Source organism: Leopardus geoffroyi, chromosome B2, assembly GCF_018350155.1.
Source record: "Leopardus geoffroyi isolate Oge1 chromosome B2, O.geoffroyi_Oge1_pat1.0, whole genome shotgun sequence".
Taxonomy (NCBI): Eukaryota; Metazoa; Chordata; class Mammalia; order Carnivora; family Felidae; genus Leopardus; species Leopardus geoffroyi.
Window position 1 is genome coordinate 51,802,012 of NC_059332.1, and position 20,947 is coordinate 51,822,958.

The following is a 20,947-nucleotide window of genomic DNA, read 5'->3' on the forward strand; positions in this document are numbered from 1 at the left end:
ACTTAACCTGCATGGTGTGGGAAAACACAATTTCCTAAGTTCCTATTCGCCTGTCCGGGGAGAAGGGGACAGTCTCAAGAGATGTCGAGTGCTTGAAACCATTTTTAGGGCGAGAGTTTAATCCGTCTGGGTCTAATTCTATTATTAAAGTAGTTTCCCAAGAACAAGAACTAAGATGCGTTTTTAAATGGCATTGGCACCTGAAAGTGTTAACTGGCATTTAACAAGTGCAGTGGTATTAACGTGCATCTGTTTCTGCTTTGTGTGGAAAATGATTTTTCATCACCATAGCGATTCATTTCTGGGCTCCCCTGGAACTTGGCCACCGTGTGCAGGAAACAGAAAAAAAATTTTTTTTTCTTCTTTTCTGAACCGGGGATTCAGCAGTCTATCAACTAACACGTGGCTCTACATCTAAATGTTACATAGTATAATTTCACATCCTTTTCCAACCTAAATTCTGTACAAAAAAAAATTTGTACATCATTGGTTAGATAAGAGGATGCTAGGTAATAGCGATGAAAAGAGCCCCATGCTAACACTGTACTCCCAGCTTAAAAGCAGATACCGAACCATTGCCCTTTTTGTGGTTGTGCTTCTGAGGATATGTGTGCAGACGGGAATTTATCCCTGATCTTTTTCTCCAACAGTAACCTTGGAAGATGAATACGTCTTTAGCCCTATTAGATTTACCCTTTTATGTTATTCTTGAATGACATCATGTATTGGTTCAACTAAAATTAAAAAAAAAAAAGTTGTTCTCCTACACCTACAAAAAGACATTTTATGTAGGATATGGCTGTGTCTGTAGGAAAATATGACAATAAAATAGAAAGGAATAATTTTATTTTGCTGTTGCTTTCATTGTCAACTTGTGGTTATGCTTAGAAATTCATTTAAGGGCATTGTATTAAAAGCACACCTTATGCACTGAAACGTTAGTGTTCACTCATACTTTGTTTCCATTTTATTCACTAAAATTATAGCTATTACCCTTTAAAAAGTCTATAATTTATGGGGTATCAACAGTAGAGATCTATTTGTATTTTGGAGATTTAAGTGGGATTGCATTGTACAAATTGTACAAGGCTGGAGAAATGAATTTTCGTCATCGTGTGTGTTTTAGAAGGCAAAATCACTTACTGTTAGTAATGGTTGTATGTATTTCATACTCATGGGGCACTTAATACTGAACCCTTTCATACGTTGGTATTTAAATTTCATGGGGATAGAACATAAGACAGACTTGTAGTCATCATGTGGGGAGATGATGGGCCTATAGAACCTGGGGATAAGTTCACAGCTTCACTTCTTTTTTGACTCCTAAAGCACTGTCTTTATTTCCTACCCACATGAAATTCTGCGATGAATTATCTGAACTACCTCTAATGATTTTGTTGCTAAAACCGCTATCTATCTTGATATTTATGAGATTAGTCATGTAAAGAAGCCTTCCTAGAAAATAATCTATCTAGTAAGTGTGTCATATTGTTGTTGCTGATAAGACTAATGGGCTTCCCAAATCTCACAAGGGATCTAATGTTCCTCACTACAGAGGAGAGCATTGATTTATTATTTTCGGATGATTAGTTGCAACCTGGCAATTTTGACATGACTGCAATGAAGGAATAATGACAACTATCTTTAAAGGCATAAAAGAAGGTTAAAGAGTGAGAGATGGTTCAGAAAGGTTTGCCTGTGTGTTTTATATTCCCTAAGGAATTGTTTCTAGAAGGCATGGCTGTTTTAGTATTTTTAGTTATCAGAAAGCTGTACCCTATAATAAACTGGCCTACAGTTAGTTCATTAGACATATAACGTGGGTGAAATCTCCTGTAAGGATACCCACTTCTCTTTCTTTGATTACATACTCACAAAGAAAATACCTAATAATAATCTAGTGTGTCAGATAGCCTGATCCAGGTACCTCCTGACCCCAGGCTCACTGAGTGCCATCATGCTCTCAGTCTCTCTGTCCAGTCCAGTCTTGTCATCCATGGTGGCTTTCATTGTCACCAGAATGACTTTGTCAACCTTCTTGTCTCACAGTTACTTGAGCTTCCCAATCTCAGTGCCTTTTCTGTTGTTTTTTTTTTTTCTTCTGAGATACTCAGTCTCAAGGTCAAAGCCTTAGACCACATAATCGTCCAGAATTACCATACATCTAAATCTTAAACTCTCACATACCGTACTCTAACCCCACGTCATTCTTCCCAACACTCACCATGTTATCAAATCTGGTCTCTGAGCATCAGAGACCACTGGTCCCCTGAATCTGAGGGTTCCTCTTCTGTACCTCTCCAAACTTCACTCCATGATGTTCGCTTGCTCTACTCTCACTAGAGCCCTCAATTTCCTCATGCTCACAACATCCTTTTGCCCAAACTGCTTCTGAACACCAGCTCTGTAAGTGCTACCATTGTTTTTTTCTGTTCCTGTGATGGGTAGTTTGACACATCCCTGGAGAAGATATCAAATGTCCAAGCAAATTGCTTCACTACTACGGGTCCTCGGCATATTCTGTCTCTCCTTTTGTTTATAGTCAGGCATCTTTCCTATTGCTGTCAATGACGTTCTAGTCTTTTCTGTTTTCCTTAAAATCCCATGTCAATTTTTCTAGTTCTTCATTAGCTGCTTGATAACTTAGTGTTCCAACTCTGGAGGCTTCAACCTTGGACCTCTTCTTTTCCTATTTGTGCTTACTACCTTGGTGATCTCTTCTGGTATTGTGGTTTTAAATACCATGTACAAGTTAACAATCCTAATAATTTTATCTTTAGCACAGACTGTCCTCTAAACTTGACTTCCATACCCACAATTCCACTTGGATCTGTATTTGGCATATTACTTTTGATCTTTATTCTCAGACTAGCTTCACCTGTTGTTTTCCCCATTTTAGTAAATAAAATTTCATTTCTTGTGGTTATTCAGGTCGAAAATTTTGTACATGTCTAGATTCTTATCTATCTTTTATATCCCACATCTAATTTTTAAGATAATTCTAGGTTTTCCTTTGAAATCTAGCCAGAACCAAGGTACCTGGGAGGCTCAGTCGGTTGAATGTCTGACTTTGGCTTAGGTCATGATCTCACAGTTCCTGAGTTTGAGCCCCACGTGGACCTGTTGCTGATAGCACGGATCCCACTTCAGATCTTCTGTCCTTCTCTCTCTCTGTGCCTGCCCCCCTCACGCTCTCTCTCTCAAAAATAAATAAAACATTACAAAAAATTAAAAAAAACTAAAATATAGTCAGACTCTTAACATTTCTTATTGTGATTACTGCAACAACCCAAGTTCAACCTACCATTTTCTCTCCCATGGGTTACTGCCATAGCCTTATAGCCAGTCTTCATAGCTTCTGCCTATTGAAAGTAATATATATTTTACATATTTATTTTGTTTACTTCTTTCTCCACAGAATGTAAACTCTATTAGTGTGCTCATCATTACATCGTCAACACCTAGAGTGATGTCTTAGCATTTAGTAGACATTTAATAAGACCTTGTTGAAAAATTGAAAGTAAGTAGAAGGCATAATACTCAAGTGAGGGTTGATTTTAGTGGGATCATAGTGGCAGGACTGAAGGCTACTCGAAAGACAAGGATGTGGGTGGGTGAGTAGATGTAGTGATGGGGACCTTGGAAATTCTTGTTTGACTGCTCTAGTTATCTCAGTGAAATAAGAAACCAAGTCATCGGGTCAGAGTAAGACCATGGAAGAAGATATTGAGGGTGTGAAAAAAGGAGAGGGTGTGAGTTTTCTAGGCAAGTGGGAGAGTGAATGGACTATAGAACTGTAATATGTTTATAGAGCAACATTGAAGGGCCTGCTTGAGGCTCAGAGTCATAAATTTGAAGTGAAACCGGTAAGCACAGTTGTGTGATTTCTTCCAATTACATACCTTTGTGGTGAAGGGGTAGATTAGGTAGCCCGTTAGATTTAGTGAGGACTGTGATTTGCCCAAATGGGAGGGATGATGTGAGAGAGGGCAGGGCACTTGAGGAGTATGCATGGGGTAAACGCAGTCACTGAGGCTGGCTAAAATAAAAAAGAGGTATGGGAAAACATAATGTTGGAGAGATCAGTAGATTTTCCTTCTGGTGGGGTCTGAGAAATGTTTCAGCTGGAGTATGAGAGGGAGGTGTGGAAAGAAAAGAAGTGGAGATCAGAGAATGGAAAATGTGACATTACAGAGGGCTGGTGGCTATTGGTTGAGGCTAGGGATTGAGGGGCAAGAAGGAGCAGAGGCCAGGTCAACACAATATGAGGAAAATTACCCATGGGCTGTGATACTGGGTATTAAGCAAAGCATAGTGTTAAAGGGAGTGGAATTGAGCCACGAACTAAATCTTCAAAGAAAGAAGAGCTTGCTTAATTTGGGTGTGGGCAGATGACAGTGAAGATGAGAGGTCATGAGTGGTATAGACTCTTGACATGAGATTCACATCTGGAAGTTTCTAGGTAGGAGGAAAGAAGAATGGTCTGGAAGTAGTAAAGGGGAGTGAGGAGGACACTCTTGTACTTCCAGGTCCAGTGTGAGGGAAAATAGCAACCATTGAACAAGCTTCTTAGAGACAGAGCCCTTCAGAGGAAGCAGTGGTTTGATTAGAGTGAGGATGGAGAAGAGCTTAAGGACATGGGAGATTGTATGATGGCTGACTGAATTTCAGAATGTGTATGGTAGAAATACTTCATGAATTGGGATGGGGCACAGATGGGAAAAGAATGAGGGGGTGTGCATAGCACACAGGAATTGCGGGATGACTCCAGCCTGGGTTCCTCATAGGTGCTGACATGGATGGGGTTAAAGGGAAGGCCACAATGAAGCCTGAGAGGTCCAAGGCACAGAAAGTGGGCACAGTTTAAAGGGAGAGGAAAGTGAGGGTCCTGCCGGGGTGTATCATATTTCCTGTGACAGAGGCATGGAGGTAGCCGAGGGGCAGTGTTACTCTGATTAGATGGGGTTGATTTTACCATCAGTGTTGATTATGCCACCTTTCTGCTTCCACCACTGCACCACATTCGTGAGATTTTCTGTATCTTCATTCATTTTCTCTGGACTCAAAGGAGGCCATGTTCCTTCTCCCGTTCTCTTAACATATTTTGCCTGCTTCCTCCAGGACGTTGTTTTGCTTTCCTTCTCTTCTGGCTCCTTTCCCAAGTCTACAGATATGTTCAGGTCCACCCTATTACATGCCAGCAGAGGCACCTCTTTGACTCTCCTTCCCTCACTAACTCCTCTCAACCTCCCTCTTTACCCTTTATCCAGATTTCTAGAAAGAAAAATTTACAGCTGGATCTTCTCTTTTTCCCTTTCATTTAGTCCTCAATCTATTGCTCTTGGTTTTCTGTGCTTGTCACTAGTCACATGTCTTTTAAAACCAGAGTTATCGGGGGCACCTAGGTGGCTGTGCGTCTGACTTCAGCTTGGGTCATGATCTTGCAGTTCATGAGTTCAAGCCCCCCATTGGGCTCTCTGCTGTCAGCACAGAGCCCACTTCAGATCCTCTGCCCCTCCACTGCTTGCGCTCTCTCAAAAATAAATAAAATGTGGAACAAAAGCCCAGAATTATCTATCTAAAATTCTAATATGACTACTTCATTTCCCAATCTACGGTGCTGTAATTGTTCTCTGTTGTCAATCAGACAGAATCCAAGTTTGATATGTACCCCCCACTGCTGCTGCCCTTCCATGATTTCAATCATCTGGTTTTCTTAGCCTGGGATATCCTTATCTTCCTCTTCCCTGGGACGAAATTTCAGGTGTTGCCTTTTATAGAGCTTCCTAGATTGGGTAGGCAGGCATCGCTCAACACTTTTCCCTTAGTGGTTTGTGCATCCCCTTTTTTCTTCTTGTGTGTGATCTACTGACTATTTCCTATTCATTATGGCATCCCTAGCTCCTTGAGTTCCTGCCACACAACAAATAGTAAACACAATCATTCTGGTGCAGCCACTCTGGGGAACAATATAGAGGTTCCTCAGAAAACTAAAGACAGAACTACCCTACAATCCAGCAATTGCACTATTAGATATTTACCGAAAGGATACAAAAATACAGATTTGAAAGGATACATGCACCCTAATGTTACAGCAGCATTATCAACAATGGCCAAATTATAGAGAAAGCCCAAATGTCCATTGACTGATGAATTGATAAAGAAAATGTGACACACACACACACACACACACACACACACACACACACAATGGAATATTACTCAGCCATCTAAAAGAATGAAATCTTACCATTTGCAATGACATGGATAGAGCTAGAATGTATTATGCTAAGCAAAATAAGTCAATCAGAGAAAGACAAATACCATATAATTTCACTCATATGTGGATATTAAGAAACAGCTGAGGGTTGATGGAGGGGAAGTGGTGGGGAGATGGGCTAGATGGGTGATGGGTACTAAGGAGGGCATTTGTGATGAGCACTGGGTGTTGTCTGTAAATGATGAATCCCTGAAAACTACTTCTAAAACCAATATAGTACTGTATGTTAACTAAAATTTAAATAAATTAAAAAAATAAACACAATCATTCTTGAATTATTAAAGCATGAATGAAAGAGAAAGTGTGTCCTCAAGGAGAGACATTGGTGTTCTAATTGCTAAAAAAGCATTCTTTCAATTTTAAATCCAGTTTTTAGTATTCTCATTAGTGATACATGTTGGAAGTTTCTTGTATGGTTGTGATTATGAGTCAAATTGAAACTGCTAACCCAGGGTTAAATGAATAAAAGTCAATTTTGAAACAGACTAGATGCTGTGTTTGTGATGATCCTACTGAGGTAGAAGTGCCCTATAATATTCCAAAAGACCACCTAGCCAATCTACTGTTTTGTTGCCATCCCCCTACAACAGGATCTTTCTGGGGTTGTACTGCTTTCTCTGATAAATGGAATCATAAAAAAAAGGGGGGGGGATCTGATCCACTGTGACTGTTTTTATAGCTGTTTTTTTTTTTTTTTTTGGCAACCATACACATGACCACAGGATAATAGGCAATTTATCAAAATAACTGAGATAAATATCATGGGGTATAGAAAATACAGTCAAGATAAACCTTTGACAGGACTGAAGGTCTAATTTAGTACATGTCTCATAGGTCTCTTCTGGTGATTCTGAAGCCAAACCTCTGATCTTCACATTTGTCCCCACTGTCAGAAGACTACCAACCCACTCTAAGTTGGCTGATACCTCTAAATTCCTTGTTAAAATTCCTGAGGAACCAAGTGATAAGAATCCAGAAGCTGTAAATAGGGTAGGATTATTTTTATTCTTTTTTTTTTTATATTAAGCAACTTTATATTAAACATTCAATTGTCCATAATAATGACTTGGAAATTTGTATGAATGTTTATTTCCTTTGCATAAAGTGAGATGTCTGTGAAATGTAAGGTTGACTAAAAATATAAGTGTGTAATAGTGTGTGTAATTATCATACCCCTGCTTCTCTCTAATATACTATTCTCAACTCATGAGTTGACACCCTGTTCTTTGCTATTCACATGACACATTCTGCCTCCTGGCATTTTCCCTTCTCCCAAATATGTCTTAAAACAATAAAAACAAAATTTCCCGAGAAGTTTGAATTTATCTTGATAGAAAATACAAAATAAAATGCTGAGACATTATTGTTTTACATGCAATAAATTAGCAAAATTTAAAAAGTGTCATATCCAGTACTGGGACAGTTGTGAAGGTATTGGCATGCTCATGCTTTGCAGCTAGCTCTACGAATTTATACAACTTTGGTGGAAAGCCCTTATCCATAGTTTTAAAACTGTCATAATTTTCAATAACTAACTCTTAGAAACGTAGTTAGCCGGGGGCCTGGCTAGTTAGCCTGTAGTTAGCCTGGGTGGCTAGTTAGCCTGTAGTTAGCCTGTAGTTAGCCTGACCTGTAGTTAGCCTGGGTGGCTCAATTGGTTGAGCATCTGGCTCTTGGTTTCGGCTCAGGTCATGATTTCACAGTTCATGAGCTTGATCCCTTCATTGGGTTCTGAGCTGACAGCGCAAAGCCTGGTTAGGATTCTCTCTCTTCCTCTCTCTCTCTGCCCATCTCTGGCTTGCTCTCTCTCTCTCTCTCTCTCTCTCTCTCTCTCAAAAATTAAATAAATAAACATAAAAAAAAGAAATATATTTTAAGGAAATAGTACAAAGGCAGAAAAATGTCATTTAGGAAAACAATTAGGGAAAAATAAAAATAGTCTAATAGCTAATAATCAGAAAAATAAAATTAAGAATATGATAATAAATTACTTTTACAAGGTTATAATTATAGTGATTATGTAATTCCATGGAAAGTATTAACTTTATAATAGTAAGCAACGACATAGGTTATAAAATTGTATTTATACACTCATTATGCTTATCCAAAATGAGACCAAAACTGGAAATAAAATTAAAACAGACAAAAAACCCTGATAATGACTTATGTTAGCACAATGACAGTTTGGCTAAAAAACCCTTTCTCTTTAAAAAATATATTTAAGGGGTGCCTGGGTGGCTCAGTTGGTTAAGTGTTCAACTCTTGATCTCACCTCAGGTCTTGATCTCAGGGTCCTGATTTCAAGCCCTGTGTTGGGCTCCATGATGGGTGTGGAACCTACTTAAAAAAATGTATTTTAGGGGCGCCTGGGTGGCGCAGTCGGTTAGGCGTCCGACTTCAGCCAGGTCACGATCTCGCGGTCCGTGAGTTCGAGCCCCGCGTCAGGCTCTGGGCTGATGGCTCAGAGCCTGGAGCCTGTTTCCGATTCTGTGTCTCCCTCTCTCTCTGCCCCTCCCCCGTTCATGCTCTGTCTCTCTCTGTCCCAAAAATAAATAAACGTTGAAAAAAAAATGTATTTTAATACTGTCTTATTATGAATAAAATGTGACTGGGGGATTTCGTGGTGTTCTTGATTCACTAAAAAGGGGCAAAATAATCTGATTCACCTTGGGTGTATGAAAACATCTTATCTGGAAAGCTATAATATATCTGTGATCCTGAGATTTTTCAATGCTACTGCCTTATTTCAAAGGCTACTAAGGCCACATTATTTCAGGGAGATCCTACACACGACAATTGGAATGTCCAGGAAATTTCTCTCTAAGAGTTCTCAAATATGTATACACACACACACATAGTTATGGTATCCTTTGTTATAGGTGCTATGAGCATATGAGATGACTGTGGACATATATATTAATCTTGGTTGCAAACTTCCAGAGCTTCCTGAGACATTGATATTTATTTGCTGATTGCACTGAAATGCACACAACTATATCTTTAGAATATTCAAGATTTTTCTTCCTATTTTTTAAATAGTTCAATATTATAATAGGGCAGGCTAAATAACCCCTTGATAATTTATATATTCAACCACTGTTTACTGAATGCATTATGTGTTTGGTGCAGTGGATTCTGAATTAATAAAGTCAACTCCTGTAACTCATTATTGGGAAGGCATACAATAAACAAAGTGAAAAGCATATAATGAAATCTCAGATAATGATAAAGCTGTACAAAAGTACATCAAACTAAAGGAATAGAGAATGATGGACTATGGGGAAGGGAATTATTTTAGATCACTAATAAGGTTTTCGAAGACTAGTTCAATTTATGCCATCTTTTTAGTTATTGTTACTTTTTATAATAAGCAATCTGTCTCTGAATCCTTAATTTTCTTAAAAGTTTATTTATTGTGATAAAGAGAGAGAATGAGCAGGGGAGGAGCAGAGAGAGAGGGAGAGAGAATCTCAAGCAGGCTCTGCACTGTCAGCATGGAGCCCACCTTGGGGCTCGATCCCACAAACCGTGAGATCATGACCTGAGCTGACAATCAAGAGTCAGATGCTTAACGGTCTGAGCCACCCAGGCGCTCCTGAATCCTTTTATATTTAATTTAAACTTCTTTCTAATTTGGGTTTTTATTATTGTATAGCATTATAATTTAATATGTGAAATGACCATTGTCAGAGAAATCCTAATCAGAAGCAATTTACGTTTATCTTGACTAAATCATCATCAGCTAAGAAATGTACAGTGGGTATATAAAATCACCTTTTTAGTTATATATAATCAGTAGTTTGACTTCTATTTTTACACATATGATATATATGCATATAATAGCACATGTTAAGTTTACTACCACAGTTGAAATTTCATTTATTTTAGTTTATTTAGTGTCTTCTTTATTATTTTTTATTCTGCAGTAATTTTAGACCTAAAGAAATGTTGCAAAGAAAAGGATAGTAACCACAGCATGGTTATCAAAGCCAAGAAAATAAACGTTGGGTCTTTTAAATACAATCTTAATGTACAGTACAGTTATCATTTTAGAAAAAGATGCTTGATAGTTTGATAAAGCTATCATACTTTGGTCTTGTAAACCCTCTCTGTACTCATAAAAAAATTGGATGGGAAAAGATTAGAATTACAAAATAAAATAGTGGTGAAAAATACTTTGTACTAAAAATACTTTTTTTTCCTGGTGTCTGATTCTTGAGTTCCTCCCAATTAGTTTAGATTGTTTTGTTTGAATACCTACACATTTTGTTCTAGTTTTATTTTTCCTCTCAGACTTTCAGAGAGATTTGTACTATTTTAGGAACTTTCAGTGGGGTTTCCTTTCTCTCTGACTTATACAGGTTTTGCCTGACCATTAACTAAACACTTAACCAACGCCCATTTGTTTCATGAATGCCTTCATGGGAAACATTGCTATCTCTATTTCTTTTTAAGAAATTATATCATGATTTATTTTAAAGCAGGTTTACTTGATATTGATTCTGAGCTTGAAGTTGTTTGGGCTTGGACTAGGACAGACAACCGGGCTAGTAAAAGTGAGCCATTAACTTCAGGGGTGCCTGGGTGGCTCAGTTGATTAAGTGTCCGACTTCAGCTTGGGTCATGATCTCATGGTTTGTGGCTCAAGCCCCGCACTGGGCTCTGTGCTGACAACTCAGAGCCTGGAATCTCCTTCAGATTCTGTGTCTACCTCTCGGCCCCTCCTGAGTTTGTGCTCTGTCTCTGTCTCTCTCTCTCTCAAAAATAAAAATAAACATTAAAATTTTTTTTGAAAAAAAGTAAGCCATTAATTTCAATCCAGCCTCTCCTAAGTCAACCTGATTTTTAAATATATTCCTAAAAATTCTAGTCTTTGGAAATCATAAGCAGGTTAAACTTTTAAGAGTACAGGCAAAACAGAAGCCAGTGTCAAACCAATGTCAATGCTTTTATGTCTCTACATTAATTACAGTCTGATTCCAATGAGTACTTGACCTTGAATGCTGGGAGCCAACGGGAGAGAGACCAAGGAACATTGATTTATCCTTCAGAGGTCAGTGAAAATATTTCACAAGGAAGGGGACTCAAAGCAAACGAACTTCAAGGAATGCAGCAAAGTGACCTCTTTAAAGCTGAATATGTCTTTGTTGTGGACTCGGAAGGGGAAGATGAATCTACCAGTGGAAAAGGTGAACAAGGCCCCCCTGGAGGGATGGGCACCACAGCTTCTCGGCCCAAGTCTCTAGCAATTTCCTCCACTCTGGCCTCTGATGTGGTACGTCCCAAAACACGGGGGACAGACCTCCAGGCCCCATCACATCCTGAAATGTCTCATGGGATTGCCCCTCCGCAAAAGCATGGGCAGGTAGGTTTTTCTTCTTGTCATAGAATAAAAGAAAATGTTTACATACTCTTTATCCTAGGCTGTCTGCAAAGGCCTTCCTGTTTGAAGCAAATAAAACTCTCAAAGAGAAAAGGTACTAAAAAACCCAAATCCCAAGATCATAAATCATCAGAGTAAATATAGATAATTAATTCATAAGACAAAAAAGATTATATAATTGTACTGCGAGTTGGCTGAAGAGAAAATGTAAAATATTCAGCTGGAGTGGATCTGGGGGAATGTTATCTCTTACTTTTGAATAATTCTTGGAAGAGGTTGATATTGGGACTTTCTTAGGAGACAGTGCTGGGTGAGCTGGCTGCATCCAAAAGCATACTTCAGATAGGAGAAAGATCCTGTGGGAAGACATCAATTGAATATCAGATGTAGACACATTACTTTTAAACTGCTGAAAGAGTAGTAAAAGAACAGGCTAGGAAACAAGAGTGTGTAAGAAAAAAGAAATCTCACCTGTGTGTCTTATGGAGAGAATCTGTTGTAGTCCTGAAACCCACCAGTGCAGGGCTTGCCTCAGCGAAATGGGGAGAAGATTCCACCCCAAGACTTAGCAGCAAAATTGAAGAGTTCCTTTAAGATGGAGAACCTATTTAAGACCCATTTCTGTGATGGGCAGGAAAGAAAGGAGGTGGATAGAGAGGGATTTTGAAGGGAAAAATATGAAGGATTTGCCATTGGCTGGCTAATTGTTATAATGAAATTATAAAATGGTTTTGACAAGGCCTAGGTAGAATGTCAGGAATGCAAAAGGCTGGCTTTGGGAATGGATAGTGGATACAAAGTTCTCTTTTGTAAAGCAGGAGTCAGTATCATGATGTCCTATTTAGGATCTGTTAGACAAGGCACTTGCAAGCATCTCAAAGTAGTTGGGAGAACATATTTATTGGTGAGTTGGCCCTTTGGGGCTGATAGGACCTATGCATAATTGTAGAGTAGGCATCTTATTTGGGTGTCACCCTATCTTCATTTCTGCAGCTTTCACTGAATTCCTGATGCTTAATTTATGTCACTTTTAAGTATCCAGTATCCTTAGGCTACTCTTTCATGGTAGAAGACTCTCACTAGGGTACCCCCATCTTGGTCTACTGGACTAAAACATTTATTTCCTCTCAAAATTTATTCTCAATGATTGGAAATGTTCTAATTATATAATTAAACATATTCTCGGTAAGCAGTGTTAGGCTTAAACATTTCTTTCTTGCCTCGGGAAAGATGATGGAATCACCAAGTTGTAGACATGGGGGCTCTCATAGTCAGGGGAGGGTAATTTTATCTGGCCCCTGTGAAGAAGAACATAAAGGCATGATGATAAAAAATAGGAGAAAACAAAGAAAATATTCTTAATGAAGGAATTTTTGGATTTTTGATTCACTCCTTCCCCCAGTTGTTAGGTTTTTTTCCCCCTGAGTTGGTCATTTAACTTGTTTTTATGTGATCAAATATATATAAGTCAAACTAGAGACTGGATACATATCTTGGGATCTTTTTTCCAAAATATATTATTTTGCAGTAGGTTATAGTTCATGTTATCAAAGCTCCTAATGAAAAGGCAAAGTTCAACCTAATTCACTAGCAGTGGCTGAAAATTATGGTTACCACTAATGGAGCTTGAAAAGTTTGGGAATAACCATTGTTCCTGTTTCCATTTCCTATAATAATCCATTTGAGTGATGAATAGTAGAACATCATCAAATAAAAATAAGATGAAATAAGGTAACTGTTACCCACAAATGTTTACATCATTTACAATGATCCAGGCACCAAAGAAGGCATTCAGAATTTTAATGTAGTCAGTAGTAGGAACAACAACTCTAAAGAATATCCTGATTGGATTACTTCATGCCAACAACGTCAATTTTTCAATCAGAAATGTAGTCATTTAAGTGAATTAACTGGTAAAAATGAATCCATGTATAGAACTGTCTACAAATTAGCACTATTAGCAACAATTTATTAAGCTATTCTAAAAAATGCCTTCAGTTCCTGGTTTGGCTTTTAACTTTTCAATAAACTAGCTTAGATGTCATTTTCTGTTCACATCTTGTACTTCTCTTCCTCAGTTCTTCTGAACTATCACAAAAGTACTCATAGCTTTCCATCCCTGAGCCCCTGATTCCTCTTTGTAAAGCTTATTTCTTCCCCAGACCCATCTCCGTTTTGGCCTGGGCTACTTAACACTAAGCTCAGCAGAAGGAGCACCTCTTCCGCTTTCCATGTATATTTTTAGCCTTTTTAGAAAATCTCTATTATAACTCCTTTTCACTGTGTTGTAATGACACATTATTTTTTCTTCCTCAGTAGGCAGAGAACAACTTAAGTCAAGCTCTATCTCATTTATTTCTGTGTTTCCAGCACTTAGTACAGTGTCTTTCACATAGGTGAGGTTCAGTAAGGTGTGTAAAAGGAATAAATATTTAAGTATTCACAGCTTTGGAGTCCTTGCACAGATATTGACCCCTTCATGAAGTCAGCTTTGGTTCTCTGAGTCAGAATAACCTCTCTCTCAATATGATTCTGATAGCTTTTTCTTTTTGTCTTTTTTTCTTTTGGTACATCTTTTATAACAATTATCCTATTTCAGCATGTATTATAACTATTTAGGTGCATACCTTATCTCCCCTAGCAGATTGTAAAGTCTTTAGAGGTAAAAGTCCATGTTAAATCCATTTTTATTAAACATGTTGTTCCCTATAGTGATTATTATATTATCATGAATATAGTCAATATAAATATTGGGTTGAATGTATTTATATACCAAATACTTTCACGGAAGTGGCATGTTTAAATAAAAGCACATTATGTTAAAAAAATCACTAGACAATTAAAAACTTTAAAGTGTAGGTCAAAAGTAAAAATGCTGTATAAAATAAGCAATTGAATTAAAATCCTCTCAAATAAAATTCAGAAAGAAAGAGTAATATTTTTGAGTGTTGACATCTTGAATGATGATATAAAAGTCTAAGAATCGTCTTACCTAGGGATAGTATTAAGAGTTAACAGAGAAGTGAATATACACATAACAGAGTGATTTGGCTGAAAGACATATGATAAAGCCCGTAGCTGAGGCAAACAGTGGGAATTAAAAAAAGAACTTACAGGGTAAGCATTTTTCATTGACATATATGGGAAAAATCAAGGATGAACGAAATTTATAACCAGGGAAATTGGATGAATGTTGATATCATTAGTTAAGGGAAAAGTAATAGGTCTTGGGAAGGGATAGCAAGAGATAAGACATCTGATGCAGAGTTTGTGATGCCTTGGTGGCACAGCTTGATTCCCTAGGAAGGAGCTGGAAGTATGAATCTGGAAAACAGAAGAGGAATGCGGGACTGGAGATTTTGCTATATAAATTGATGAGGGTGGAGGTATTTACTCATGGAAAGAATGTAGAACAAAAAGACATAAGATACAAACCAGAAAAGGGGCGCCTGGGTGGTTCAGTCAGTTGAGCGCCCGACTCTTGATTTCAGCTCAGGTCATGATCCTGGGGTTGTGGGATTGAGGCCTGCATTGGGCTTTGCTCTGAGCCTGGAGCCTGCTTCATATTCTCTCTCTCTCTCTCTCTCTCTCTGTTTCTCTCTGCCCCTTTTTCCCACTTGTGCTCTCTCTCTCTCTAAAACAAACAAGATACAAACCAGGAAATAGCAAAATGTGAAGGGTCTATGAAAGACTAGAAGCCAATGACAGGGACTGAGGGGACAAAGGAAGTTGCAGAAAGGGGTTTCATGCAATGAAAGCTGGAGGGATGGTGAACAAAAAGAATAGCCTATAAACAACATCAAACAAATTAAAAAAATAAAATATAAATAATGCATGAGGAAAAATAAAATACAAAACAAGGTCAGATAAAGTAGGACCCTCAAAGCCTATTAAATCTGGGAATCAGAAGGTCATTTGGTGACCTTAAGGAGAGCAGTATGAGGGGGGTGATAGGGACAGAAATGCAGCTAAGATAGGGATAGATGGTAAGGAAAGGAGACCATGTACTGGAGAGATAGTATGGGAAGGCAGGAACGACAGAGGCATCATACTGGCCATGCTCCTCTGGACAGTTACTTGGAATATTAAACCTTAGTTTCCTCATTTGTAAAATGGGGTAATGATATCAACCTCCCTTGTGAAGATTAAATGAGATAATATATGTAATGTGCCTAGAACAGTACCTGGCTCGTGGTATATTCTCCACAGGTGATTTACTATATTTAAGAAGTTTGAGAGGGGCTCCTGGATGATGCAGTCAGTTAAGTATTTGACTTCTGCTCAGGTCATGATCTAGCAGGCAGGTTCATGAGTTCAAGCCCCATGTCAGGCTCTCTGCTGTCAGCACAGAGCCTGCTTCTGATCCTCTGTCCCCCTCTCTCTCTGCCCCTCTCTCACTTGCACTCTCTCTCCATCTCTCTCAAAAGAAATAAAAAATAAACAATTTGAGATGGCAGTGTGTTTGGGGGTTCAGGGTAAGGAACTTGTAAGGAGGCAGAGGTTTTATATTGGTTCAACTGTAGCTTGGGCGTAAGAACAAAGGAGAAGACATGGAAAATGAGGTCAAAAAACTGGCTGGGGTTAAATAAAGGTTGTTCTTACATAAAAGTGTGGGAAATTAGGACACTGGCATGCATATTTATTAAGTACCTAGATTTTATGGATCCATGGCAAAGAGATTACAACAAATTATTTGGCTAGGGCATTAGACATAGAAGCTTTCCTTATGCCCCCAGGCTTTAATCTGCTCTGTGCTGGCAGAACCCTTGAGATCCCCCAGTGGTAGCAGGTTGTTTCCTCTGGATGAGATCAATTGTGCCATTAGCCTAAGGGGCAGAGAAAGTACATTCATGGAAAATCAAGTTGCTTTGACGATTCCAGCAGAAAGTTGATGGCTCCTATTAAGAGGAGTGTCTCCTGACTTGTTGATGTCAGAATTCAATTTTTTTCCTTTTTGGCGAAATAAAGACTGAACCGGATGTCAGAGTCCCTGTTCTCCCCTTCCTCTGCTCATCTTCACTAATCAGAGGCTAGAGCAGAGCAGCATGGGTGGCTCAGTCGGTTAAGCTCCTGACTTTGGTTCAGGTCATGATCTCACAGTTCGTGAGTTTGAACCCCCATTGGGTTCTGTGCTGATAGCTTGGAGGCTGGACCCTGCCTTGGATTCTGTGTCTCCCTCTCTCTCTCCCCCTCACCTGCTCACACGCTGTCTCTCTCTCATTCTCTCTCAAAATTAAATAAACATTAAAAAAATAATAAAAAAAGAACAAGGAGGGACAGTCACTGATGAGGCTTTCTTCAAAGAAAGGTGATGAGACTCTAGGTCCTAGCAGTCTGTCATTCTGTTCTTATATCCACTAGACACTTTGTTTCTTCATTCCTGCATGAAGGTAATATGCCAGGTACAGGAGAGTAAGGGAATTAATTGTAAAAGACAGGACCTGCCTTCAGGGGATTTGAAAAAGATGCACCTGAAAACAATGACAATGAAAAAGAACACGTTCTAGGAACAAGGGGAGATTCAGGGGGAGGATGCCTAGATCAGCCCGCACCATCAGGAAGGTTCACACTGTAGAAGCCCAATGTGAATGATGAATACAAGTTTTCTTGGCAGATACCTAGGGCCTGGACATTTCAGAGAGTGCGACCAACCAGGGAAGTGCCAACTTATAAGAAGCGGGTAGAAGAAGACAAGGACTCTGAAAAGGACTCATCAGAAGACAGGAGATAAAGTAGGAGACAGTGATGAAATAAAAGCCACAGATAAAACAGCTTTAAAAAGGAGAGAGAGATAGGAGGTCAGATTGTATAGAGAAATCAGAAACGATAAGGCATTTGTTTTGCCCTAGTGCCTCTTGGGCATAGAAAAAAAAAATCACTGTAGACATTGGTGATAACAGTTCCTGTGGAAGAGTAGGGGATAAAAACTCTTTAGAGGTCACTGGGAAGTGTGTTAGTTTTCTATTGCTGCATAACAGATGACCGTAAATTTCTTGGCTTTAATAAAATATCTATTTATTGTCTTAAGGTTTCCGTAGTCAGAAGTCTGTGCACAGCTGAACCGGTTCCTTGCTCAGGGCCTCCTGAGTTTGAAGTTAAGGGATCAGGCTGCCCTCTCATGTGGAGGCCCTGCAAGGGAAGGATCTGTTCCTCAACTCCCTCTTGTTATTGGCAGAATTCTTTTCCTAGAGGCTGTAGAACTCATGGCAGCTTACTTCTTAAAGCTGACAATGAGAAAGCAAATCTCTGACACTGTAATCTCTAAACTTTTGACCCTCTTTTAAAGAGCTCATTTGGGGCGCATCTGTGAAGCGTCTGACTCTTGGTTTCAACACAGGTCGTGATCTTATGGTTTCCCGAGTTCGAGTCCCACCATTGGACTTCATGCTGACAGTGCGGAGCCTGCTTGGGCTTCTCTGTCTCCCCCTCTGCTTCTGCCCCTCTCCCACTTACACTGCCTCTGTCTCTTTCAAAATAAATTAATCAACTTAAAAAATTAAAGAGCTCACTTAATGAGGTCATGCTTACCCAGGATAATCTGTTGGTTAACTTAAAGCCAGCTGACCAGGGACTTTAATTACATCTGAAAAATGCCTTCACCTTTGCCACATTCTATTAGAAGCAAGTCATGGATTCTGCTCCTTTGAAAAGAGGCGGGGATAATAAAAGGGTGGGGCTCGTTAGGAAGTCTCTTTAAGGTGTGTTGGGTGAAGTAAGGATATCAATACAGTGATTGTATGGTACAGGTGTCAGAAGAAAACAACATGGGTCTGAAATGAAGGGATGCACAGGATCCACAAAACTCTTGGTGCACGTGTGTGCACATGTTTTTATCAGTTAGCATTTGCTGCATAACAAACCAAGAAAAATGTAGTGTTTTCAAACAGCTAACATTTATTTGGCTCAAATATCTACAGGTGAGAAGTTTGGCTGTGTTCAGGTGGGTGGTTCTGCGTATCTGTGATAGGGTCAGCTAATCTTTGCTGTGGTTCACTTGTCTGCAATTGGCTGCTCGGTCAGCTGGTAGCTGGTTAGCTGAGATGTGGTTTTGTATCCTCCGGTAGACCAGCCTGGGCGCATTCGCGTCATGGTGATGTTCTGTCCTCAGCAAGCCAGTAAGCTCCAAGGCATTTGTGTCTTTCAACCCATTGCTTCTTGTGTCACATTTGCTAATGTCCCACTGGCCAAAACAAGTCTTAAGGCCAGTTGAGATGGAGGTGGGTGGGAAAGGACTTTGCCTTTTTTATGAAAAGAGTAGAGAATCTGGGGCATTTTTATAATCTACCGCATAATATTTATTACTATGTTTTTAAAGTTTGGAAGCATTCTGCTTTATATTTATGAGACAAATGAGACAGCTAATAAAAAGGAAAAAGGATGGCTACGTAGCACAAGGGGCATAACTGATGAAATAAGATTCCAAAGAAGGCAAGAGCTGCTGTGATTCAGAGTACACAGGGAAAATTTACCTTTTAAACAATTGAAAAATCAACATTTTCCCTTAGAAGGAAGGAGAAAGAATAAGAATAGATGTAGAAAACAATAGATTTTCCTGTTAATCTCCGTTTTCCTTGGAGAAAGTGAATCTAGGTCATCTATTGAGTACAACAAGAGGAGTGGTGAGAACAGGGTTTATGGAGAGTGTTAACTTTTGGAAGACCTGTTGTTCAGGGCAGGATGGGAAGCTGAGGACAAAACAAAAGAAAACAACAACAACAACAACAAAATACTGACAGGCACAGGGCCCAGTTGAGACTGTAAGACCTTAACTTTATGATGCCAGTCTAAAGTGCCTTCTAGCTCATATGAGAGAAAGATGCCTTCCTCTGCACAGGTTCAGGGAATTCAGTTCCACTCTCAGCTGATATCTGCATAAGGGACAAGTTCCTAGGTCAAGTGCAGTGGCCCTGCCAATCAAAAGGGCTGTGTTATTTTTTATTTCTTTTTTTCTCCATTTTTTTTTTTTTTTACATTCCAGTATAATTAATGTGCAGTGTTACATTAGTTTTGGGCGAGCAGTACAGTGATTCTACAATTCTATACATTATTCAGAGCTCATATGATAAGTGTACTCTTAATCTATTTCACCTATTTCACCCATCCCCCAGTCACCCCAGCCCTACTTTCTCCCCTCTGGGAGAAATTTGTTCTCTGTAGTTCAGAGTCTGTTTTTTCTTTTTTATTATCTCTTTTTTGTTGTTGGTTTGTTTTGTTTCTTAAATTCCACGTATGAGTGAAATCACTTATTTCACTTAGCATTATACCCTCTAGATCCACCCATGTTGTTGCAAATGGCAAGATTTCATTCTTTTTTGTGGCTGAGTAATATTCATGTGTGTGTGTGTGTGTGTGTGTGTGTGTGTGTGTGTGTGTACCACTTCTTCTCTATCCATTCATCTATCTATCAGTGGACATTTGGGCTGCTTCTATAATTTGGCTACTATAAATAATGCCGCAATAAACATAGACGTGCATTTATCTTTTGCATTTAGTGTTCTCATATCGTTTGCATTTAGTAGTAGAATTACTGGATCATATGCTGGTTTTATTTTAAGTTTTTGAGAGACTTTTATACTGTTTCCCACAGTGACTGTACCAGTTTGCGTTCCTACCAACAGTGCATGAGAGTTTCTTTTTTTTCCAGTCCTTGGCAACACTTCTTTTTTCTTGTGTTTTTGATTTTAGCCATTCTGACAGGTATGAGGTGATATGTTATGGTGGTTTTGATTTGAATTTCCATGATGATGAGTGATGTGGAGCATTTTTTCATACGTCTGGATGTGTTGGAGAAATATCTGTGTATGTCTTCTGCCCATTTTTAATTGGCTTTTTTTTTTTGGTGTTGAGTTGTATAAGTTCTTTATATATATTTTCTGGATCATAACCCCCTATCAGATATATCATTTTCAATTATCTTCTCACATTCCATAGGCTGTAAGTTAGTTTTGTTGATTATTTCCTTTCCTTTCCTTTGCAGAAGCTTTTTATTTTTATGTAGTCCCAATAGTTCATTTTTGCTTTTATTTCCCTTGCCTCAGGAGATACCTCTAGAAAAATGTTGCTATGGCCAATGCCAGAGTAATGACTACCTGTGCTCTCTTCTAGAATTTTCATGGTTTTGGGTCATTAATCCATTTTGAGTTAATTTTTGTGTAGGTGTGAGAAAGTGTCCAGTTTCATTCTTTTGCATGTAGCTGTCCTGTTTTACAAACACGATTTGTTGAAGAGACTGTCTTTTTCCCATTTCCCATTCTTGCCTCCTTTGTTGAAGATTAGCTGGTCAT

General features: G+C 38.9%; 1 protein-coding gene across 13 annotated transcripts in view; it reads left to right on the forward strand.

Moving 5' to 3' along the window:
- Positions 1-20,947, forward strand: part of LOC123608530 (muscular LMNA interacting protein) — a 250,015-nt gene that overhangs the window by 105,769 nt on the left and 123,299 nt on the right. For all 13 annotated transcript variants that reach the window (XM_045498558.1, XM_045498567.1, XM_045498559.1 and 10 more), the window contains exons 2-3: positions 7,115-7,270; positions 11,253-11,645. In XM_045498558.1, coding sequence (XP_045354514.1) covers positions 7,115-7,270; positions 11,253-11,645 — 549 coding nt within the window. The remainder of the gene's footprint in view (positions 1-7,114; positions 7,271-11,252; positions 11,646-20,947) is intronic.